Here is a 26,823-nt window from a genome sequence, read left to right on the forward strand (position 1 = left end):
CTGATATACGTTATTTTGTCAACGATTTTATGAATTAAACTCAACTATATATTTAACTTCCTTAAAAAAATACCGAATTTTCAACCAATAATATTAAATACTTAAGATTTGTTTTCATTCCAAGGCAGGTTGACAGAGAAAATTAATCAAAATTTCCAACATATACAGCGGTCAGTGAAATCTTGAAATATGTCAACAGACAAGGTAGGAACTAAATATTTCACAGCCCAATAGTTAGATTTGTATACTTTTGTTTGCACTTAAAGAAAAACATTGTCAGTATTTCAAGAGATTGTCACCATTGTGTTCTGAAATTGAAGATATTCAACATCTTGTATTCACGTGTAAAAATGTACAAAGCATTTGAAACATACTCTTATACAACTTATAAAAGTGAAAATTGGGGGTTCTATTTTGAATGTGACAAAAAGACACGCTTAATTAACAGCCTCGTTTCTTTCGTTGCTTTAAAAATCTATAAATACAAGATGTTTTGCAGACTAAAAAGTCCTGATGAAACAGAATATAGTCTAAGAAATCATGTTAAAAATGGTACTATTTTCTGGATAAATGTTTTAAAATTTGGTAAATGTGATTTAAGAATTGACGTGATTAAAATGTATATTATGATTTCTGGCCATTGTCGATGGGAACGAGTTTATGTTAAGTAAATCGCGGAATAATGTCGTCACAAATGAAAGTTGGTTTACAGTATATTGTGAACGAAACAACTTTAAAGACTTGAAGTCTTAACTAGCTAGACACACTACAATATAGTGGTAAATACTAAATAACCACGGATGGTTCCGTTGGTGATGTATGTAGGGGATATGGAGTGCAGTGGAGGAACCCTTAACTTGCATGTTAACACATTTTCCCAGCTACGACCATTGTTTAATTTTTTCTTGTTACATGTACACATCCATGTGTTTATATATCAGTCTTAATTCAAGTTTTTAGAATGCATTCAGTATGGGTTTTTACCTACAGGTGATGATAGGGATCATAGGAGGGTCGGGAATGTCCAATCCAGAAATCCTGAAAAATGGAAAAGAGGTGTCCTTAGACACGCCATACGGAAAGGTATCGGACGCATGCAGTTATAATTCCAGAATCCTTGGATGATCTAGGAATGTGGAACAATTGCTGACTCAATCAATTAGCAACTGCTAAATAGAAAGAGACATTGTCCACAATTACCAAATTATTTAAGGGACAACTGGAGTTTTCCCTCTATTTGACGTTCTTAAGGCGTGTGCATGACTAGTGTATGACTGTATGAATTTCAAAACTGCATGGTTCTATCAATTTGAAAACCTAATGCGTTATGACTAGAACTATAACTGTCGCTCGGTATAAAAAACAGTTTATTGCATGAAAACTCGGAGAATGTTAGTATGACGATTTATTCCCCCAGAAAAGTCATACCCAGTATTTCCCTTGGTCGGTGCCCTCGGGATGTAAGATTTATTCCTGGGGGAATAAATCTTCTTATTTCCTATGTCGCGTGTAACACGATATTTCATTGGCTAACAAGCCGGGAGTAAATATCCATACATCCTACTTGAGCCGGGTGTAAATAAAATGTGACGTCAAAATGCAATTCTTGTTTTAAACAAGTGCATCTATAGATCTTTGTGCAAAATAATGGAACGTTAAAGTAAACCAAAAATAATTTGTCAAAATCCCTATTTCTTAATATTTTAGCTATTGGTAGGAATACATGTATATGGTGGCTTATTTCTGTCCCCTACATGCAAGATAAATGATGTCAACTGTGAACATGCAAGATAATTATGTCGATATGCAAGATAATTATGTCGACCTGCTAGATAATTATGTTGACATGCAAGCTACAAATCCTTTTAGAGAAATTGATTTTTATATGGATAAAATGACTTACTAATGCCGTACTCTGACATCATAGATGCAAGATTCAACATATACTAGTAATTATGACAACATGCGACTTATTTATGTTGACATGCGAGATAATTATGTTTACAGACATGATATGAATGTCAACATTTTTTTTTTAAGGTAAAAAATTTTGAATTTTTCTTTTAATAGCATGCAAAATGCAATTAGACGCTTAATAATAAAGTCATAGTATAATTATATTTTCATTTAAATCTATATATACAAATAGAAAAATATCATATAACATAAAAATATGTAGTGGATATCTTGTTACTGCGGAGATACTAGTGGGGGGGGGGGAGGGGGGACAACGATGGAAGAATTTTTTTTCTATTTTTCTGTTTTTATTATTTACAATGCTTTTGGAATGCATTTCTAATGATCAAATGCAATTTAAGAGACAGTCGTTGAGTTATAAGCAAAGCACATGCAGGGCTCACAATTCTTTGTCATGTAAACAAGGCTCATGCCCTGTTTTTGTTTAAATATGTTCAATATACCAGTAAAAGATCTTTTTTTTTACACGGATTTTCCTATCTTCTTATTCATTTATAACATTTATAAACGGTTCCTAACGCTAAACACATTCATTTACAGTCTAAAATTGGAATTTTCACTTCAACATTCAATATGTAAACAAAGGCATTGTTTACCTTGGAAAGAATTGTAAGCTATGTAACTCGCTTATATCACAATGAATGACAATCAAATTTTGGTCGCCTATTAAAAATGCCTTTTTTAAGAATAATAAACATTAGAATCAAAAAAATATTTTTTTGACCAAAATCGTGACCATGCCCCTTTAAACAAATAAAGATAAAAAGTTATGCGGGATATTTTTCTGGTTTGGAGATAGATAAATTTCAATATCAAAGCTTAATATCATTGCATAAAAATGAAAAATTTGCTTTTTGTCTGATGTCATGCCGGTCTCTCGTTGTCAGCCCTCCGATGCTTTGATCTGCGGTGAAATAGAAGGGGTACCCTGTATTCTCCTATCCAGGTGAGTGCTTCGGTCATACGTGAGTGCATGCTCTTGTGTTACCAAAATGGCCTATTCCAGCTGCCTGTGGGCCGTTTTCCTCACTATGATATGTCAATGTTCTGATATTCTCGCATTATTACCGGTGTGAGATCGGTTTTTCCAGTGCCCGACAGCAGTGTGCGATTTTCCTGTCTCACTCTGTGTATTACTACGTCGCCGTAAAACGTAAACAAACGACGTGAAATGAAAAAAAAAATGAATATGCTAATCCTTAGTAATTTGATACAGTCGTTTTACCGATAATTTAACGAACCAGTGTGCGGTTTCGTCGTGCATGCGACTATTATTTTCGGAATTCCCAATGTTTTTAGTTTTTGTTTAAATTACGTTTCTTTGTCCTTCTAAACTGTAGTATCAAACTTCCGAAAATATAAAGGATGAATTACGGAGATAGTAATTTCAACACCCCCTCCATTTTCCTAGTTTCGAATACGTTTTCCAGTATCGAATCAAGCGCCCTCTATCACTTCTGACCGAATATTTTGGGGCGCATTAATTTCAAAAATGCACTAGAGGTACATGTCAATAGACTTATTAATGAAGAGGGGAAAATAATTGTGGAAATATGTTATTTAAACAAATAATATGATCGTTATTTTTATCGCAACGTTTTCCCGTCAAATTAAAACTGGACATGAACAGTTTTCATTTTGTGTTACTTTATGAAATTGAATTTTCATGAAAACACTTTATAATAGTAATTAATGATAAGTAGTTGCCATTTGCCTTTGTTTTGCCGTATATCTATCAATATATCCAGCCAAATAATACTTCTGTCGCAATGAACCGACACTAGGAAAACTACACGTGGTTCTATCTGAAGTCGTAATTTCATTCAAAGCTCAATTATTATTTGATATGATGCATAATCTCATGAAGTGGATTACAATTACTAATTATCCACTAAAAAGGGTTCAATATCAAACTTATTTTCATAGTTAGGTTTAATTGTTTTCACACTTTCGTTTTTTCTGCCTTGCACTTCCGGCAGTTCATATCTGGGTCACCTTTTTAAGTTGTAAATGATACGGTAAATAATCGTGCAAATGTCAAACAACTCCACACACTGATAGAATATTTATTTCTATATTATAATTACCTAGCTTGGATTTTTTAAAACCTTAACTTCGTTTTTCACCAATAATTTTTCTAAAAATTATTTGATACTAGCAAATATTCGTTACCGGTAAAACGACTGTATCCTATAATTAATTATACCTGATAAGTAATTAATTTAAAATTAATTTAAAACGTTCTTTCATTTTCGATAAACCAGCCCCAAATAGCAATAACGAGAGTAAGGTGGTGGACGCATTTTGGTGGATCCAATTAAGCCAGTGGGAATCAAAATATATAATAGCAATTAAAATGATATTGGATTGCGTAAAGAGTGGCTATATTGACTGGGAACTTACTTAGAGTAAACACAGAGTTAAGATTCAACTCTAGAGGTACTAAGAACGAAAGTTATCGTCATGGTAAAAAATGTAGGACGGGTTCATCATGCATCGCGAGCGGATACTTTGGATTGGACATATTTAGTTAATACAAAAAAGTTAATGAAAGCAATATAAGCTGCAATTTTCATGTTGAAATTCTTGTTACGAAAATGTTATTTTCTACTAAAATAACAAAAAAATCAGGGATTTTAAATTTCTGTTGGCCATATTTTTGTGGGAAAAGCCATTAAGAAGCCTTAGTTGGAACAAAATTGAATTAGTGACGCCCTGTACATATTGTAACCTTTGGCATGCCATACAATCTGTTACTTGCTCACAAATTAATGTATTTGGTCTGAGACTTTTATAATGTGTCGTGGTATAAAAAGAGTTAGTGTATGCATTTGTTGCATTTCTTTCCATCAAAACTTTTTGAAAAATCGCATCAAATTGTTCCATTTTATTCATTAAAGCAATGTGAGCTGTATTTTTTATAATTATATTTTGGTGCAAAAACCTGATAAGTCTGAAAAGATAGAACATTGCAACGTTTGGCATGCCATACAGATTGTGTTCTACGTCTATGAATGTTGCAGGCACGTAGCATCGGGGGGGGGGGGGGCAGGGGGGGGCCTGCCCCCCCCCCCCCACTTTTTCCCGCAGCAACAATTTTTTTTAAATTTACATATAAAAGCTGAAATTATCAAGGAGTTGGCCCCCCACTTTTTTGGGAGTATGTATAAAATTGATACGAAAATAAGGAAATGAGGAGTGAAATTGAAGTTATATAGTACGCCAGCCCCCCCCCCCCCCCCCCTCCCCCACGGATTAGGATTTTGAAGATTTTTGGAAACTTATAATTTCCCTTCTTTTTTTTTTTGCTTGTCACGATTTTTGTTGGTGAGTCTCTATGTACCTCTATGAATATCCAACCATGCAGTTGGTTTTATTTCAATCTTAAAGAATAGGTTAAAAAAGCAATGACGTTGATTAAATATTGTATCATATTAATGTGTAAAGTGTTAATTCCCGCCTTTGTGCGAGATATCATCTAGTTCTTTTGATTTCTCAGACATGGGCGTGGTCACAAGATAAACCCGACCAACGTGAATTACCGTGCCAATCTCTGGGCCCTCCACCAGGTGGGCTGTACCCACCTCCTGGTTACCACCGCATGTGGCTCCCTACAGCCAGACATGCACCCCGCGGACATTGTGGTCATCGACCAATTCATTGACAGGTGAGGGACACCTATTAAATATTAGTTTATTGGGAACTGAAACCGGGTGTCTTGTTTTTGTTTTTTTGTTTTTTTTTTTATTGATAACTGATTTATAAGGGTTAATTACAGTTTTGTAATTTTATACAAGTATTAAAGAAATTACATGTAAACAGTGACTTCGAGACATATTTTGAGAGTTCTTGAATAGTGTTATATTTTGTCGTTCGTGGGTGAAATACATGTACTTATGATGTCAAACTTATGCGTCTAGTTTTACATAGAACTCAGAAACGAGAGCAGACATTTTTTGATGGGAAACCAATATCTCCTCTAGGCCTTTGTCATATACCAATGGCGGAGCCGTTTTGTCCCAGAACTAGAAAGGTGCAGAAATAATTACTTACTCTAATTCTAATTCTAGAAATATCTCTGTTCAAAAATATATTACTTTATTCACAAGAAAACCTCTTTTACCTCAGATTTTATACAACTGTGCAAAAGAGCTCGGTATATCTTGCCATGAGAAGGGAACCATCTTAACAATAGAGGGTCCACGCTTCTCCTCCCGGGCCGAGAGCAAGCTGTGGAACTCATGGGGGGCACACTGCATCAACATGACAACAGTACCCGAGGTCTCCATCAACCACACCTCTCTCTCTCTCTCCATCACAACCGTACCATCTAGTGGTCTATCCCTCTTGATTTATCTGTTCTTCCCTCGTCTCCTTTCTATTTTCACTTTCTGAATTACGACTTAAATAAAGACAAGCTAGTGAGCTTTATAAATCTAATGAAATGATGAAACATTGACTAAATGATAATTCAGTATATAAAGAATTGGTTACTCCAGGTGATCCTGGCCAAGGAGCTAGGATTGTGTTATGCAGCACTCGCCCTGGTAACAGACTACGACAGCTGGAAGGATGACGAGGAAGCGGTGAGTTATTTAAGGAATAAGGAGTATGATTCTTTGAGTATAATGAGGTGATAATTTCAGTCTGGACGTGGTCAAATCCAGTCAAACCCGAAAGATTAATTAAGGTCTTCCGTTTCCAACGGAAGACCTTATAGTGATTGTAAGGTTTTTAGGGTCTTCCGTCTTCAGCGGAAGACCCTTCTATTATTGTAATGTTTCTTTTTCAGGTTTTTAGGGTTTTCCGTTTTTCAACGGAAAACCCTTCTGTTATTCTACTGTTTCTTATTAGGGTTTTCCGTTTTCAACGGAAAACCCTTCTGTTATTCTACGGTTTCTTTTTCTTTATTATTAAGGTCTTCCGTTTCCAACGGAAGACCTTATTGTTATTGCTTTGTTTCTTTTTCCCTTTTATTATTTTTTTTTTTTCTTACGCTTTTTTGTACAAGCGATTTCTTGAAAACGACTTGACCGATTTTCATGAAAATTTCAGATCTTGTAGGTATTGATAAAAACCTTATATATAATTTTTTATTTTAATGACGTCATTTCCGTTCGGGAGATATCGACGTTTTAGTGATTTTTATAGGGTCATTTTGTCCGGCTATCTCCTCCTAAACGAAAAAAGATAATGAATTTAAATTTTCAGGGATTGTAGACAAAAGATTGTAAATGTGTTTAAAGGCATTTATGGTTGTCTGGCTTCAAAGGCGTCGAAGCTCGCCTGGACCCGAAAATCGAGTTTGAAAAAACAACGTAATTTTTAAGTGTTTTCGTTCTTTATCTCCTTTCCTGAAAATATTTTACCATAACACGTAGAGCAAATAAAATTAATATTTACAAGAGCTTTCGTTTGATAACAAGAAAAAGGGGCTGGTCCCTCAAATTAAGGGCCAAAAGGGCTCTAAAGTCTTTTTTCCATAGCACTTTACTGAGAAATATTTTGTAATATGTTTAAGAAGCAAAAATGTTCATCTTTCACTAATAAAACTATACATTATAAAATTTTTATTATGCGTTACGTAATTAGGGGTTTTAAGGGGCCAGAAGTCCAAAACTTCGATCGAATATATCTCAAAAAGGACAAATATTTTGAAAAGCAATATAGAGTAAAATATGCTTAGAATGATGTTTTAAACAATATTCAATCATAAAAGTTTCATTATCTGGCCCCAATAAGGAGATTAGGGGTCGGCCCCTAAAATGTCATATCCCAGATAGCCCTAAAACGGCAAAGAATTTCTAAACACTTGTTGAACAAATTATGTTTGATATCAAAAGAACTTTCGTATGATGCCAAGAAAAAGGGGCTGGGTCTTCAATTTAGGGGCCAAAAGGGCTCTAAAGTCTTTCTTCTATAGCACTTTACTGAGAAATATTTTGTAATAAGTTTAAGAAGCAAACATGTTCATCTTTCACTAATAAAACTATACATTATAAAATTTTTATAATGCGTTACGTAATTAGGGGTTTCAAGGGGCCAGAAGTCCAAAACTTCGATCGAATATATCTCAAAAAGGACAAATATTTTGAAAAGCAATATAGAGTAAAATATGCTTAGAATAATGTTTTAAACAATATTCAATCATAAAAGATTTGTTATCTGGCCCCAATAAGGAGATTAGGGGTCGGCCCATAAAACGTCATATCCCAGATAGCTCAAAAACGGCAAAGAATTTCTAAACACTTGTTGAACAAAATATGTTTGATATCAAAAGAACTTTCGTATGATGCCAAGAAAAAGGGGCTGGGTCTTCAATTTAGGGACCAAAAGGGCTCTAAAGTCTTTCTTCCATAGCACTTTAATGAAAATTATTTTGTAATATGTTTAGGAAGCAATAATGTTCATTTCACATTTATTTAACAATATATTATAATTATTTTATCATGTGTTCCGTATTAAGGGGTTTTTAATGGGTTTTAAGGGGCCAGAAGTACAAAACGTTGATAACATACCTCAAACAGAACAAATATTTTAAAAAGTATGAAAATCAATATAGAATAAAATGCAAAGAATGATGTTCCTAACAAAATTAAACCATAATTTTTTTGTTGTTGCCCCGATAAGGAGATAAAGGGTCAAATGTCAAAGTCAAGGTCATATAACCTTCAAAAAATCGCACGGAAGACCTCCTCGTTGCTCGCAACGAGATCGTGTCTAGTTATACTTTTTTTTCTTTTTCTGACTTTTTTGGATCGTTTTTTCTCAGAAACTATTCAACCGATTTACACCAAACTTTTAGGAGTTATAAAGCATCAATGTCGCTACAAATTATTAAAATTTCAAATGATTACGTCACTTCCGGTTTCAGATATGGACGATTTTGTAAATTTTTAAGGGTCATTTTGTCCACGCATCTCCTCTGAAACTAATCATGATAAAACCTTGAAATTTGCAGGGATTGTAGATGAATGTCTGTAGATTTCCCTCCATGCTTCATATTGCGAAAAATGCGCAAGGCCTAGAAGCTCGCCTGAACCTGAAAATTAGCACCAAATTTTTTCACAACATTTTCGCACATTTTCCGGAATATCTTTTGACGTATAAATATTTTGTTAAAACATGTAATGCAAAAGCTGTTTCAATTTGAACGGGCTTTCATTTGATATCAAGAAAAAGGGGCTGGCCCCTCAAATTAGGGGCCAAGAGGGCTCTAAAGTCTATTTGCAATAATTTTTTAGTGAACAATAATTTGTTATCAATTATAGAAGCAAAAATGTTCATTGTACAGCTGTTTATCTATACAGTCCCATACGTAAGTCATATATTGCGTAATTAGGGGTTTCAAGGGGCCAGAAGTTCAAAACTTTGATGATTAATATCTGAAAAAGGAGAAATATCTTAAAAAGCAATGTAGAACAAAAGTTGTTCAAAATAATGTTTTGTACAATATGCTACCTTAATGTTTTTGTTTATGACCCCATTTAGGAGTTAAAGGGTCGGCCCCTTAAACACATTTGTACAGATATCTCAAGAACGGTAAACATTTTGTGAACACTTATTAAACAAAATATGTTTATATTTACAAGACCTTTCATTTGAGGTCAAGAAAAAGGGGCTGGTCCCTCAAATTAGGGGCCAAGAGGGCTCTAATGTCTTCTTACAATACCTCTTTACTGAACAATATTTTGTTATTAATTATAGAAGCAAACGTGTTCATTGTACAGCTGTTCATCTATACATTACCATACCTAAGTCATATATTACGTAACTAGGGGTTTCAAGGGGCCAGAACTCAAAACTCTGATCATTTATATCTGAAAAAGGAGAAATATTTTTAAAAGCAATGTAGAACAAAAGTTCTTCAAAATAATGTTCTTAACAATATGATACCAAAAATTTTGTTGTTAGTAGCCCTGGTAAGGGGTTAAAGGGCCGGCCCCTAAAACGCATTTGTACATATATCTTGAGAATGGTTTAAAATTCATGAACACTTGTAGAACAAAATATGTTTATATTAGCGAGACCTTTTATTTGATATTAAGAAAAAGGGGCTGACCCCTCAAATTAGGGGCCAGAAGGGCTGCTAAGTCATTTCATAATAACTCTTTTCTGACCAATAATTTGATATTAATCATAAAGTAGCAAAGAAGCTATCATTAAGTTTAATTTAAAACCGAACCCGTTTTTAAGTCGTACGATGCATTACAGAGATATCGGGGTTTAAAAATTGATTTTTCCGGAAATTTTTATTCCGCGTCCTTGGTTTAAAAAATAGCGTTATGTTTAAAGTAAAACTAACTCGTACCAAAAATAATTATTTTTTTTTTCCCGCAAATTTTGTGCACGAGATTTCTCGAACATTTTTTGTCTGATTGCTATGAAACTTTCAGGGTATGTAGATGATATTAATATCTCTAGACGTTTTTTTCAAATTTTTAAAATTCACTTCCGGTTATGAGTTATTGCCCTTTAATTGAAAATTGGGGGGTCTTTTGTCCAGAGTTGATCTCGGGAACTACAGATGATAGATGCATGAAATTTGGCGAAATTGTCGGTAACATTTTATAATTTTGCTGGCATGAAAATTTTGGTAATTTCTTTGTTAGTTTTTGAGCTATTTGTCGCCAAAGTTTAAGATTTTTTCGGGGCTGAAATTTTGTTGCTTTTTGTATTATAACCTTTAAACTAAAAATATTTTGTTAATACATATAGAACAAAAGTTGTTTAGAATAACGAGAGCTTTCATTTAAAATTAAGAAAAAAGGGCTGGCCCCTATAATTAGGGGTCAGCAGCTCATACACGTATTTTTCTGATAGCAAAAATCGTTATCATTTTATGAAAAAAAATTAATTTAGTTATTGTTAATATATTAAATAATGTCATTTGGTATCAAATTAAACAAGTTTTGTCCTATATTTTTATTCAAATTTCATAAAACAAATATGTGAGAATCGTACATGAACGAGTTAATATGTCTACATAGACACACAAGCGAACAAATGCCACATTAAGGCCTAGGCATTTACTGCATTACGTTGTGTTGCGTCTTAGATAAATTGTTGTGATTCAATTTCATTTTTTTCATCTATATCATTTATGAATTCAATGAACACACATTATTTAAACGTTCTATGTGCAACTATTTGTCGGGGCGCCCCTGTTTGTGACCCCCACACGCGCGCGCCGAATGTAAACAGTAACGAACGGCATTGTAGAAAAGAGAGAGCCATAATGCAGAAGAGAAGTTGTGTATTCTTTCGGTGTACACATGCATTTTCAATTTGCTGTGAAACATATGAACATGCACAGGGAACAATACTACATATTTGTTTAAGGAGGATATTTTTCTCGTGTGAATCGTTTACGAGGAAATTCTGACAGCCACACTTCTGTCGACGATCAGCCGTTGATAAGCTACGAGTAATAAAGGAGAAAAGATGGACATTAAAGTGTGTGATTTATGTGGATGTTACTGAAGAAGGTGAGGCTTTTATTCCTTTTAAAGTTTCTTGTTAACTGGTTAAAATTTAGTATATAGTATAGATGTACATGTAAGTACGTGCACACTGTTAGATGTTTTTGTTATGGTGTGGGTGTTTGTTTACTAACGTGTAATTTTTACATGTTTCATGGGTGTTTAGACTCGCTCGAGGTTCATGGGGGACTGGAAAGGGTAACTGAATTTATCTATTTAAAAAAATAACAGATTGTGAATTTTCAACTCAAAATTCAAAGCAGGGTCTAATTAGAAACATATCATATATTCTTGTGCAGAGGACTCCAAATGTAGTCATGAATACCCTGTAGACATAACTTCAAGTAAATAAAATTGTATACTTCAGACTTCAGAGTTAAAACATGACTTTAATATCTTTATGATGCCGATCATTGTATCATTAAAGAGGTATAGCAGACCAACGGGTACCCAGTACATGTACTTGTACATGTAGGTTACAAGTTAGAACTATGCCTACCATTCTACCAGTTCACATAATTTTTCTTGTTTAGCAGTTATGATGTGTACTTGAATTGTCCTTGTTTATGTTTTAAATGTAATTTTTTATTCTCTTTTTTTAATCTGACTACTGGCAGTACTGGCGTGTGAGCAGTTCTCGCCGAGGACCATTTCTCGCTGGTGCACTGTTACATCATATTTTCGTATATAATTTTATGTGTTTATAAAATGACGTAACAATGCACTGGTGAGAAATGGTACTCGGCGAGAACTGATCGCACGCCAATATTGATTAATTACAGACAAAAACTGAAGGTTGCGAGTGTTATTTTTAATTGAACAACATTGTTTAAAATAATTCTTTATATATGTGACGATCAGACCGGTTTGAATACCAGTGCCAGATAGCTCAGTTGGTAGAGCACCTGACTAGAGATTCAGGGGGCCCAGGTTCAAATCCCTTCATTATTTCCTCATCCTGTTACAATATTGGTGTTGTTACCAACCCCTGGAACTAACACATTATTTCCTCATCCTGTTACAATATTGGTGTTGTGACCAACCCCTGGAACTAACAGGTTAACTCGATCCTGCCAGGGATGATCTTCGAGGGTGAAGATCATTTAAGGGGGAGGAATGTGACGGTCAGACTGGTTTGAATACCGGTGCCAGATACATGTAGCTCAGTTGGTAGAGCACTTGACTAGAGATTCAGAGGGCCAGGTTCGAATCCCACTTTGTTCCGTCGTTATTTCTCCCATCTTTTACATATACATGTATATCAGATATATGACAGATGATTAAGGTCATCACATGTTTTGCAAGATGCAATAAGTGTTAAAAACCTTTACTTTACAACAGAATACATTTAAGTGAATATTTATGTTTCTTGTTATTATTTGGTGTGGTTTTCATGACAGTGTCGCATAAACAATTTACCCGCTCCTAAAACACAAACTTTCTTTTTGTGGATTCAGCTAACCGCTGATTGGCTGCTGTTGCAGCAGACAAATAAGATATGCAAGCACAAAACACAATGAACTTATCAGAGAATGAGTTGAGTTTATTTAAACTGTTGGAATTTGGGTATTTTTTTTTAAAATGTATACTTGTGACAAAACATATATGTGGTACATACAGCTGTAGCTTTATGAAGAAAATTTTGGTTAGACCATATATACCTATCATGCAAGTAAATATATTTACAAAAAAGTTGCAATTTATGGCGCACGAAATATACGCTAGTTTTATAAAGATTGACATACATGTAATGTACCACATTCTTCATTAAGTTTACTCATACATGTTTTATGCTTATTACACGTAGTATTGTTTTTAAAACATGTAATTTATAAGAAAATAAACAAAAACCCTCGCTAAATTTATTTGCAAACAAAAAATACACAGTAGAATTGATAAAAAATGGTATATCAGAAGCTAATACCAGTACATGTACTTTGACGCTGTTCGGTGGGTAATATTCGTTTGTAATTTACGAATTGAAATATTGACTGTTGCACTACAAGTATGGTAATTAACTCTCTCTCTCTCAAACTCTCTCTCTTTCTCAATTTGATAAGTGTTTATACCTATGAAAATTTTTTAATATTATATTATGACTTGATATGCAAATTTTTGATCTTGTACTGCCTAAATGTTATGTCATGTATTGGGATATGTCATACTTATTACACTGCATGGTCAGTGTATTTTTTACAGAAATACTATGCATATGTTAATGTAAACACAGCTATTACTAATACATGTATGTAAACACAGCTAATTATTTTTTTTTATTAATTTCAGCTCAAAACAGACTCTTGTTACCACATGGCTTTTACCGGTACCTGTTGATTCTTGTGGGTCAGCTCCTAAGATTAACCTGTCACCTCTATCCACATGCATATTCCTTGTGTTCTACAGACTATTTACTGGTAATTCAAATTAAATCCGATAATGCATGAACAATAATGGAACTTGAAGAAAGCATCATGCCATGTTGTGGTTTGTGTTTGATAAGAAATTATGAAAACAAAATTAAGGCTGTTTAAAGAAATTCATAATTGCTGTGAAAATTTGTTTTTCAATAAAAGTATACAATTATGTTTCCTTTATTTTTTATTTCATAAAGATATTTAGATGTGTTTACATAATTGAACCCCCCCCCCTCTATTTAATTGTCTGCATTAAGATTACATGTAGGATATGTAAATGTACATTTGACTTTGAAATAACATCTGCTATGATAATTACTTTTGAAATGAACAAGAAACAACCTATTTCTACCTTTCTAAGGTATATATGCATAAAAAAGTAGAAAAACATGTCAAATTTTAACTCAACTCTGTCTCCAGCTACCTGGGTGTGTTTGAATTTAATTCTAATTTAAGGCAGATGTCTAACTTGTAGGTTGTAACTTACTGTTTTAGCATGGTTAGAAGAAGACTAGAAATCAGAATAGATTAGATATTCACTAAATATGATTGTTAGCTTACTTTTTTCATGAAAACAAGAAATCACAAGCAGGACAGCTGTCTATTTGTTAATTAAAATGGTACAAATCATACAATAAACAAATAAAGATCACATTTTAGAATCATTGATGATTGTTTTCAAATATGTGTGAGAAATGACTCAAGGAAATTGCCACATGTTTCATAAAATTAGGTAAAATATTTCAAACCATGACTTTTTATGAAAATCAAAAGATTGGGGGGTGGGGGGTATACATGTAAGGGTATTTCTAAGTGATGTGAAGCTTTTATCATGATTATATCATGTAGGCATATGTTGTATTGAATAAGGTTTCTTTTTAAAGGTGGTTGAACAAAAGTTGACCTCTAAAAGGTCAGATAAAGATGTTTTACTATGGAGAACCCTGTAAATCTGTGTTTACTAAAGGAAATTGGAAATGGTGGGTTCACTTAAATGGCCATATTTTATTAAACCTCAATGGAATTGGCAATATGTGGTATTCTTTTTCTCAGAATTGCATTAGCTTTCTTATTCTAAGACAAACTGTCTTTTCATAAAAATGTTAGTGTACTAAGTTAAAGATACAAGGAACAGTTTCGGATAAAGTACCGTCAATATTTTTGTAAAATTGAGAGTGACTGTACTTGAAGGTTTATCATTGTTGCGTAGATTCATGAAATGAATTTTAATGATTACCAATAGTTAGAGGGATGTCTCTTGTTGGAATTGGTAAGCAATATTAAGGCCCCTAATTTTAAGTACATGAGAAGCAGAAATAAATTGTGAAACTTGCGGCTATGACAGATATGTTGACTTTACAGTGAAATTGAAGGTTACAAACGGGAGGTTATATAACATGAAATGTAGGTGGATGGGATATTATATGCCTATTTAGTATTTACTGGGTATGAGGACAATAGCAAGTTTATTGTCCCCCAAGACAGCAAATATTTAATGTGGCAAAGCCAAGGGAAATAGTAGCTGTTGAATGGGACAATAAACTTGCTATTGTCCGAATAGTCAGTTAATTGGTATTTCATTATACAGAAGAAAACTTAATTTGTCAGCGATGCAGAATTTCTTGATGATAAACAAATTAGAGTTAAATCAAACTTTGTATTTAATGCGGCGATCTTATTAGGTCAGAGGTGTTCCGAGTTTAAGGTAATATGGGACACTTCCATGTTGTGACGTAATGTTTATCGAAATAAACAATAAAATAAAGTGTAATTATATAAGTACATGTAGTTTCTTCGCAAAAATGGTCACCTAACTCCTTAGCACAGTGGGTTAGAGGGTTTACTAGGAACCTGTAAGTCATGAGTTCGAATCCCGCTGGGGTTTTTACAATTTTTACCTTTTCAAATATTTTTAAAAGCTACTTTTTGGTTAAATATTGTAAAATTTGAAAATTCTAAACCGGTGAAAAGTTTTCAATTATATAGTACCTTAATCCACATTAATATCGACAGATGTCCCATACAACCTTAAAAAGGAGGGTAATCAAATTCTGCTAATGAATGGTTTTGATGACTATTCACCATGGGCAGATAGCATGGATACTATTTTAGATAAAAAGGCATGTTTATGCGGGCGCCTTCTAGTGATCAATTTGTCGGTCTGTCCATGCGAGATGGCTTGACAGGAGCATAGCTTCTCTCCCCTTGGCCCAATCTGGCTCATACCTCATCCACAGGGTTCCTTTGGTTGAAGGATGTGCAGTGACCTTGAACCATGTTTTTAGGTATAAGGTTAAGGTCATAGCAGAATTATATATATATAAAATCCTTGTCTGGGGCATATCTTTTTTCCCTTTGGTCCAATCTGGCTAATACTCACAGAGTGTCTCTATGGTTAAACGATGTGCAGTGACCTTGCATGAAATTTCTAGGTAACGGGTGAAGATCATATCGGATCATGCAAAAATCCTTTTTTGAGAGCATTTATAATTTCTACTAACCCCTATTTGGCTCAGACTTCACATAAGCAGAGCTTTTGAGTAAAGGGTGAAAGGGTGTGTAGTGACCTTGAACCTATTTTCAGTGAAAAGAAACTGTGAAGGTCATATCAGAATTATATTTTTAAAAATCCTTGTCCGGAGTATATCTTCTCTCCCTTTGCTCCATTCAGCCTCATACTTTACCCACATGATGCCTTTGTTCAAAATATATGCAATGACCTCGAATGATATTTGTAGATGAAGAGTCAAGGTCATATCAGATCACACAAAAATCCATATTTTAAGAGCATAGATATACTCTCCTTTTAGCCCCTATTTGGCTAATATTTTACCTTTACAGAGTTTATTGGTTAATGGCGTGCAGTGACCTTGAACCAAGTCTGTCAATGTGAAGGTCATAGCAGATCTTTTTAAAATTAGGTTTAAATAGTAGATTATTTTCCAAATATGCTTAATCTTGGTCAGATTGAACAAAAATGCATGTATGTTAGGGGGAATGAAATTGAATTAAAAGTTCTATGCCAGCTGGAAAAATTTCAAGTTATAGATCAAGGTCAAAGCAGAATTCTCTGAAATAACATAAGCGGGGCCCTTTGAAATGTTCACCATTTCAATGTTGTCTGGTTCATAGTAATTTTACATAGAAAATATTCACAGAAGTACAGTAAAGTAAACTTAACATCGATAAGTTTCTGACAATTAATGACGTAACGAGCACACAGTACGAAAGGTCAACCTTTTGAAAAGGAGTGAAGAGGAAAAGTTGCTCAGAATTATGTTTTAAAAAAAATTGATTTTTTACATAAATTTTAATTTTGCATTCTGGGTTAAGAAAAAAGATGTTAGTTCAAGGTAAAGTAAACTTGTAGCTAAAATGAAGTCAAATTTGTTAAGTCGTACTTAAACACATTGGTTTTTTTTGTTAAGTCGTTCTTGAAATGGTTAAGGGTTTTTGGTTAAGTCGTACTTAAAAACATTCGGATCATGTTAAGTTGTACCAAGAATCATTCGATTTTTTTTTATCTTTTTGTACTTAGGTTTCTTTGTTACTAGATTAAGAACTCTGCTTCTTAGACGTACTTCTAGCGTTGCTTTCGACATTAGCGGAAAACCCACTCGTTGCTTTGCAACGAGCTTTGCTCTAGTTATTATTATTTTTTTTTATCCGCAAATTTTGTGTAGGCCATTTCTCGTACATTTGTTGTCTGATTGTTATGAAACTTTCAGGGTATGTAGACAATGTTAATATCTCGAGACGTTTTTTTCAAATTTTTAAAATTCACTTCCGGTTATGAGTTATTGCCCTTTAATTGAAAATTGGGGGGTCTTTTGTCCAGAGTTGATCTCGGGAACTACAGATGATAGATGCATGAAATTTGGCTAAATTGTCGGTAACATTTTATAATTTTGCTGGCATGAAAATTTTGGTAATTTCTTTGTTAGTTTTTGAGCTATTTGTCGCCAAAGTTTAAGATTTTTTCGGGGCTGAAATTTTGTTGCTTTTTGTATTATAACCTTTAAACTAAAAATATTTTGTTAATACATATAGAACAAAAGTTGTTTAGAATAACGAGAGCTTTCATTTAAAATTAAGAAAAAAGGGCTGGCCCCTATAATTAGGGGTCAGCAGCTCATACACGTATTTTTCTGATAGCAAAAATCGTTATCATTTTATGAAAAAAAATGAATTCAGTTATTGTTAATATATTAAATAATGTCATTTGGTATCAAATTAAACAAGTTCTGTGCTATATTTTTTTTCAAATTTCATAAAACAAATATGTGAGAATCGTACATGAACGAGTTAATATGTCTACATAGACACACAAGCGAACAAATGCCACTTTAAGGCCCAGGCATTTACTGCATTACGTTGTGTTGCGTCTTAGATAAATTGTTGTGATTCAATTTCACTTTTTTCATCTATATCATTTATGAATTCAATGAACACACATTATTTAAACGTTCTATGTGCAACTATTTGTCGGGGCGCCCCTGTATGTAACCCCCACGCGCGCGCCGAATGTAAACAGTAACGAACGGCATTGTAGAAAAGAGAGAGCCGTAATGCAGAAGAGAAGTTGTGTATTCTTTCGGTGTATACATGCATTTTCAATTTACTGTGAAACATATGAACATGCACAGGGAACAATACTACATATTTGTTTAAGGAGGATATTTTTCTCGTGTGAATCGTTTACGAGGAAATTCTGACAGCCACACTTCTGTCGACGATCAGCCGTTGATAAGCTACGAGTAATAAAGGAGAAAAGATGGACATTAAAGTGTGTGATTTATGTGGATGTTACTGAAGAAGGTGAGGCTTTTACTCCTTTTAAAGTTTCTTGTTAACTGGTTAAAATTTAGTATATAGTATAGATGTACATGTAAGTACGTGCACACTGTTAGATGTTTTTGTTATGGTGTGGGTGTTTGTTTACTAACGTGTAATTTTTACATGTTTCATGGGTGTTTAGACTCGCTCGAGGTTCATGGGGGACTGGAAAGGGTAACTGAATTTATCTATTTAAAAAAATAACAGATTGTGAATTTTCAACTCAAAATTCAAAGCAGGGTCTAATTAGAAACATATCATATATTCTTGTGCAGAGGACTCCAAATGTAGTCATGAATACCCTGTAGACATAACTTCAAGTAAATAAAATTGTATACTTCAGACTTCAGAGTTAAAACATGACTTTAATATCTTTATGATGCCGATCATTGTATCATTAGAGAGGTTTAGCAGACCAACGGGTACCCGGTACATGTACTTCTACATGTAGGTTACAAGTTAGAACTATGCGTACCATTCTACCAGTTCACATAATTTTTCTTGTTTAGCAGTTATGATGTGTACTTAAATTGTCTTTGTTAATGTTTTAAATGTAATTTTTTATTCTCTTTTTTTAATCTGACTACTGGCAGTACTGGCGTGCGAGCAGTTCTCGCCGAGGACCATTTCTCGCTGGTGCACTGTTACATCATATTTTCGTATGTAATTTTATGTGTTGATAAAATGACGTAACAATGCACTGGTGAGAAATGGTACTCGGCGAGAACTGATCGCACGCCAATACTGATTAATTACAGACAAAAACTGAAGGTTGCGAGTGTTATTTTTTATTGAACAACATTGTTTAAAATAATTCTTTATGTATGTGACGATCAGACCGGTTTGAATACCAGTGCCAGATAGCTCAGTTGGTAGAGCACCTGACTAGAGATTCAGGGGGCCCAGGTTCAAATTCCGGTTTGGTCCTTCATTATTTCTACCATCCTGTTACAATATTGGTGTTGTGACAAACCCCTGGAACTAACATGTTAACTCGATCCTGCCAGGGGGGATCTTCGAGGGTGAAGATCATTTAAGGGGGGAGGAATGTGACGGTCAGACTGGTTTGAATACCGGTGCCAGATACATGTAGCTCAGTTGGTAGAGCACTTGACTAGAGATTCAGAGGGCCAGGTTCGAATCCCAGTTTGTTCTATCGTTATTTCTCCCATCTTTCACATATACATGTATATCAGATATATGACAGATGATTAAGGTCATCACATGTTTTGCAAGATGCAATAAGTGTTAAAAACCTTTACTTTACAACACAATACATTTAAGTGAATATTTATGTTTCTTGTTATTATTTGGTGTGGTTTTCTTGACAGTGTCGCATAAACAATTTACCCGCTCCTAAAACACAAACTTTCTTTTTGTGGATTCAGCTTACCGCTGATTGGCTGCTGTTGCAGCAGACAAATAAGATATGCACGCACAAAACACAATGAACTTATCAGAGAATGAGTTGAGTTTATTTCAACTGTTGGAATTTGGGTATTTTTTTTTTAAATGTATACTTGTGACAAAACATATATGTGGTACATACAGCTGTAGCTTTATGAAGAAAATTTTGGTTAGACCATATATACCTATCATGCAAGTAAATGATATTTACAAAAAACTTGCAATTTATGGCGCACGAAATATACGCTAGTTTTATAAAGATTGACATACATGTAATGTACCACATTCTGTGAAAAATAATCTATTAAAAATTCTTCATTAAGTTTACTCATACATGTTTTATGCTTATTACACATAGTATTGTTTTTAAAACATGTAATTTATAAGAAAATAAACAAAAACCCTCGCTAAATTTATTTGCCAAAAAAACCAAAACACAGTAGAATTGATAAAAAATGGTATACCAGAAGCTAATACCAGTACATGTACTTTGACGCTGTTCGGTGGGTAATATTCATTTGTAATTTACGAATTGAAATATTGACTGTTGCACTTCAAGTACGGTACCGTAATAAACTCTCTCTCTCTCAAACTCTCTCTCTCTCTCAATTTGATAAGTGTTTATACCTATGAAAATTTTTTAATATTATATTATGACTTGATATGCAATTTTTTGATCTTGTACTGCCTAAATGTTATATCATGTATTGGGATATGTCATACTTATTACACTGCATGGTCAGTGTATTTTTTACAGAAATACTATGCATATGTTAATGTAAACACAGCTATTACTAGTACATGTATGTAAACACAGCTAATTATTTTTTTTTTTTTATTTCAGCTCAAAACAGCCTCTTGTTACCACATGGCTTTTACCGGTACCTGTTGATTCTTGTGGGTCAGCTCCTGAGATTAACCTGTCACCTCTATCCACATGCATATTCCTTGTGTTCTACAGACTATTTACCGGTAATTCAAATTAAATCCGATAATGCATGAACAATAATGGAACTTGAAGAAAGCATCATGCCATGTTGTGGTTTGTGTTTGATAAGAAATTATGAAAACAAAATTAAGGCTGTTTAAAGAAATTCATAATTGCTGTGAAAATTTGTTTTTCAATAAAAGTATGCAATTATGTTTCCTTTATTTTTTATTTCATAAAGATATTTAGATGTGTTTACATAATTGAAAAATCCCCCCCCCCTCCCCTCTATTTAATTGTCTGCATTAAGATTACATGTAGGATATGTAAATGTACATTTGACTTTGAAATAACATCTGCTATGATAATTACTTTTGAAATGAACAAGAAACAATCTATTTCTACCTTTCTAAGGTATATATGCAGAAAAAAAGTAGAAAAACATGTCAAATTTGAACATTTTTCATTGAAATCAACTCTGTCTTCAGCTACCTGGGTGTGTTATAATTTAATTCTAATCTAAGGCAGATGTCTAACTTGTAGGTTGTAACTTACTGTTTTAGCATGGTTAGAAGGAGACTTAAGAAATCAGAATAGATTAGATATTCACTAAATATGATTGTTAGCTTACTTTTTTCATGAAAACAAGAAATCACAAGCATTGGACAGCTGTCTATTTGTTAATTAAAATGGTACAAATCATACAATAAACAAATAAAGATCAAATTTTAGAATCATTGATGATTGTTTTCAAATATGTGTGAGAAATTACTCAAAGAAATTGCCACACGTTTCATAAAATTAGGTAAAACATTTCAAACCATGACTTTTTATGAAAATCAAAAGATTGGGGGGGGGGGGGGGTATACATGTAAGGGTATTTCTAAGTGATGTGAAGCTTTTATCATGATTATATCATGTAGGCATATGTTGTATTGTATAAGGTTTCTTTTTAAAGGTGGTTGAACAACAGTTGACCTCTAAAAGGTCAGGTAAAGATGTTTTACTATTGAGAACCCTGTAAATCTGTGTTTACTAAAGGAAATTGGAAATGGTGGGTTCACTTAAATGGCCATATTTTTATTAAACCTCAATGGAATTGGCAATATGTAGTATTCTTTTTCTCAGAATTGCTTTAGCTTTCTTATTCTAAGACAAACCGTCTTTTCATAAAAATGTTAGTGTACTAAGTTAAAGGTACAAGGAACAGTTTCGGATAAAGTATCGTCAATCTTTTTGTAAAATTGAGAGTGACTGTACTTGAAGGTTTATCATTGTTGCGTAGATTCATGAAATGAAATTTAATGATTATCAATAGTTAGAGGGATGTCTCTTGTTGGAATTGGTAAGCAATATTAAGGCCCCTAATTTTAAGTACATGAGAAGCAGAAATAAATTGTGAAACTTGCGGCTATGACAGATGTGTTGACTTTACAGTGAAATTGAAGGTTACAAACGGGAGGTTATATAACATGAAATGTAGGTGGATGGGATATTATATGCCTATTTAGTATTTACTGGGTATGAGGACAATAGGAAGTTTATTGTCCCCCAAGACAGCAACTATTTAATGAGGCAAAGCCAAGGGAAATAGTTGCTGTGGAGTGGGACAATAAACTTGCTATTGTCCGAATAGTCAATTAATTGGTTTTTCATTATACAGAAGAAAACTTTATTTGTCAGCGATGTAGAATTTCTTGATGATAAACAAATTAGAGTTAAATCAAACTTTGTATTTAATGCGGCGATCTTATTAGGTCAGAGGTGTTCCGAGTTTAAGGTGATATGGGACACTTCCATGTTGTGACGTATTGTTTATCGAAATAAACAATAAAATAAAGTGTAATTATATAAGTACATGTAGTTTCTTTTCAAAAATGGTCACCTAACTCCTTAACGCAGTGGGTTAGAGGGTTTACTAGGATCCTGTAAGTCATGAGTTCGAATCCCGCAGGGGTTTTTACAATTTTTACCTTTTCAAATATTTTTAAAAGCTATTTTTTGGTTAAATATTGTAAAATTTGAAAATTCTAAACTGGTGAAAATTTTTCAATTATATAGTACTTTAATCCACATTAATATCGACAGATGTCCCATACCACCTTAAAAAGGAGGGAAATCAAATTCTGCTGATGAATGGTTTTGATGACTATTCACCAAGGGCAGATAGCATGGATACTATTTTAAATCAGATAAAAAGGCATGTTTATGCGGGCGCCTTCTAGTGATCAATTTGTCCGTCTGTCCATCCGAGATTGCTTGACTGGAGCATAGCTTCTCTCCCCTTGGCCCAATCTGGCTCATACCTCATCCACAGGGTTCCTTTGGTTGAAGGATGCGCAGTGACCTTGAACCATGTTTTTAGGTATAAGGTTAGGTCATAGCAGAATTATATATATAAAATCCTTGTCTGGGGCATATCTTTTTTCCCTTTGGTCCAATCTGGCTAATACTCGCAGAGTGTCTCGATGGTTAAACGATGTGCAGTGACCTTGCATGAAATTTCTAGGTAACGGGTGAAGATCATATCGGATCATGCAAAAATCCTTTTTTGAGAGCATATATACTTTCTACTAACCCCTATTTGGCTCAGACTTCACATAAGCAGAGCTTTTGAGTAAAGGGTGTGTAGTGACCTTGAACCTATTTTCAGTGAAAAGAAACTGTTAAGGTCATAGCAGAATTATATTTTTAAAAATCCTTGTCCGGAGTATATCTTCTCTCCCTTTGCTCCATTCAGCCTCATACTTCACCCACATGATGCCTTTGATCAAAATATATGCAATGACCTCGATTGATATTTGTAGATGAAGAGTCAAGGTCATATCAGAACACACAAAAATCCATATTTTAAGAGCATAGATATACTCTCCTTTTAGCCCCTATTTGGCTAATATTTTACCTTTACAGAGTTTATTGGTTAATGGCATGCAGTGACCTTGAACCAAGTCTGTCAATGTGAAGGTCATAGCAGATCTTTTTAAAATTAGTTTTAGACAGTAGATTATTTTCCAAATATGCTAAATCTTGGTCAGATTGAACAAAAATGCATGTATGTTAGGGGGAATGAAATTGAATTAAAAGTTCTATGCCAGCTGGAAAAATTTCAAGTTAAAGGTCAAGGTCAAAGCAAAATTCTCTGAAATAACATAAGCGGGGCCCTTTGAAATGTTCACCATTTCAATGTTGTCTGGTTCATAGTAATTTTACATAGAAAATATTCACAGAAGTACAGTAAAGTAAACTTAACATCGATAAGTTTCTGACAATTAATGACGCAACGAGCACATAGTACGAAAGGTCAACCTTTTGAAAAGCAGTGAAGAGGAAAAGTTGCTCAGAATTATGTTTTAAACAAAATTGATTTTTTACGTAAATTTTAATTTTGCATTCTGGGTTAAGAAAAAAGATGTTAGTTCAAGGTAAAGTTAACTTGTACCTAAAATGAAGTCAAATTTGTTAAGTCCTACTTAAACACATTGTTTTATTTTTTTGTTAAGTCGTTCTTGAAATGGTTAAGGGTTTTTGGTTAAGTCGTGCTTAAAACCATTCGGATTATGTTAAGTTGTACCAAAAATCATTCGTTTTTTTTATCTTTTTGTACTTAGGTTTAGACGTACTTCTAGCGTTGCTTTCGACATTAGCGGAAAACCCACTCGTTGCTTTGCAACGAGCTTTGCTCTAGTTTTTTTTTCTTTTTCTTTTCTTTACAATTTTTGTGCAGAAGATTTCTCGGAGAAGGGTGGTCCAATTTTGGTCAAATTTTCACCATCGATCTATTATTATATAAACTTGATACGCTTTTTTTTATTTTGTAAAAATCACTTCCGGTTCGGACTTATCCGCCATTTTGTCATTTTTTAAAAAGTTCTTGTCCAGGTATTTCCTCAAAAACGAGCAATGATGGAAAGCTGAAATTTTCAGGAATGATAGAGGACATGAACGTCTAGCCGCACGAGGAAAATCATTGTCCGGAAATTCCGAGTACGGAAGCTAGCTGGGGTCAAAATATAGGACACGTTTTTGACGAAAACGTCTTGTCCACGCATCTCCTCAAAAACGAGCAAAGATAGAAAGCTGAAATTTTCAGGAATAATAGAGGACATGAACGTCTAGCCGCACGAGGAAAATCATTGTCCGGAAATTCTGAGTACGGAAGCTAGCTGGGGTCAAAATATAGGACAAATTTTTGACGAAAACGTCTTGTCCACGCATCTCCTCAAAAACGTCCAAAGATAAATAGCTGACATTTTCAGGAATAATAGAAGACATGATCGTCTAGCCTCCCGAGGAAACTCATTGTCCGGAAATTCCGAGTACGGAAGCTAGCCGGGGTCAAGATATAGAACACACTTTCGATGAGTTTTCATTGTCCACACATCTATTTTAAAGCGAGAAAAGATAGATAGCTGAAAATTTCAGGAATGATAGAGGACATGATAGTCTAGCATCACGAGAAAAATCAATGTCTGGAAATTCCGAGTAGGGAAGCTAAATTTTAAAACTCATATTAAATGTGTTATACTGACCTCCGACTAATTTTAAAGCATAATATCTAAGTTGCACTTACAGTTCTGCGTCTGATGACATCTTTTTCGAATTGATTGGATAAATTATAAATTTTTTTAAAATTTTAAATTTAATTAAATCGTAATAAAATGACCTCAGACTAATCTTAAAACATAATATTTAAGTTGCGCTTACAATTTTGTGTCCAATGAAATTTTTCTCGAATTAATTGGATGAAATTTAATTTTTTTAAAAATTTAAAATTTAATTAAATCGTGTTAAAATGATCTCAGACTAATTTTAAAACATAATATCCAAGTTGCACTTACAGTTCTGCGTCTGATGACATCTTTTTCGAATTGATTGGATAAATTATAAATTTTTTAAAAATTTTAAATTTAATTAAATCTTAATAAATTGACGTGAGACTAATTTTAAAACAAAATTTTTAAGTTGCGCTTACAATTTTGTGTCCAATGAAATTTTTCTCCAAGTAATTGGATGAAATTTAATTTTTTTAAAAATTTAAAATTTAATTAAATCGTGTTAAAATGATCTCAGACTAATTTTAAAACATAATATCCAAGTTGCACTTACAATTCTGCGTCTGATGACATCTTTTTCGAATTGATCGAATGAATTTTAAATTTTTTAAAAATTTTAAACTCATTTAAATCGCGTTAAAATGACCTCAGACTAATTTTAAAACATGATATCTAAGTTGTGCTTAGAATTCTGCGTCCATTGACATCCTTCTCGAATTGATTGGATGAATTTAAAAATTTTCAAAATTTTTAATTTTATTTAAATCGCGTTAAAATGACCTCAGACTAGTTTTGAAACATGATTACTAAGTTGCGCTTACAATTCTGCGTCTAATGACATCTTTGTTGAATTGATTGAATGGTTTTTAAATTTTTTGAAAATTTTAAATTTAATAAAATCGTGTTTAAATTACCTCATACTAATTTTTAAACATAATGTCTAAGTTGTGCTTGGAATTCTGCGTCCAATGACATCTTTCTCGAATTAATTGAATGAATTTTCAATTTTTTGAAAATTTTAAATTTAATTAAATCATGTTAAAATGAGCTAAGACTAATTTAAAAACAAAATATTTAAGTTACACTTACAATTCTGCGTCTGATGACATCTTTTTTGAATTGATCGAATGAATTTTAAATTTTTCAAAAAATTTAAACTCATTTAAATCGCGTTAAAATGACCTCAGACTAGTTTTGAAACATGATTACTAAGTTGCGCTTACAAT

At 33.4% G+C, this 26,823-nt stretch overlaps 1 protein-coding gene across 1 annotated transcript in view; it reads left to right on the plus strand.

Annotated features, from left to right (window-relative positions):
* LOC128167426 (uncharacterized) overlaps positions 1-26,823 on the plus strand; it is a 41,383-nt gene that overhangs the window by 11,003 nt on the left and 3,557 nt on the right. Inside the window, exons 10-15 of the mRNA XM_052833144.1 lie at positions 991-1,083; positions 2,865-2,923; positions 5,477-5,644; positions 5,908-6,010; positions 6,106-6,258; positions 6,477-6,563. Coding sequence (XP_052689104.1) covers positions 991-1,083; positions 2,865-2,923; positions 5,477-5,644; positions 5,908-6,010; positions 6,106-6,258; positions 6,477-6,563 — 663 coding nt within the window. The remainder of the gene's footprint in view (positions 1-990; positions 1,084-2,864; positions 2,924-5,476; positions 5,645-5,907; positions 6,011-6,105; positions 6,259-6,476; positions 6,564-26,823) is intronic.

Source organism: Crassostrea angulata, chromosome 10, assembly GCF_025612915.1.
Source record: "Crassostrea angulata isolate pt1a10 chromosome 10, ASM2561291v2, whole genome shotgun sequence".
Taxonomy (NCBI): domain Eukaryota; kingdom Metazoa; phylum Mollusca; class Bivalvia; order Ostreida; family Ostreidae; genus Magallana; species Magallana angulata.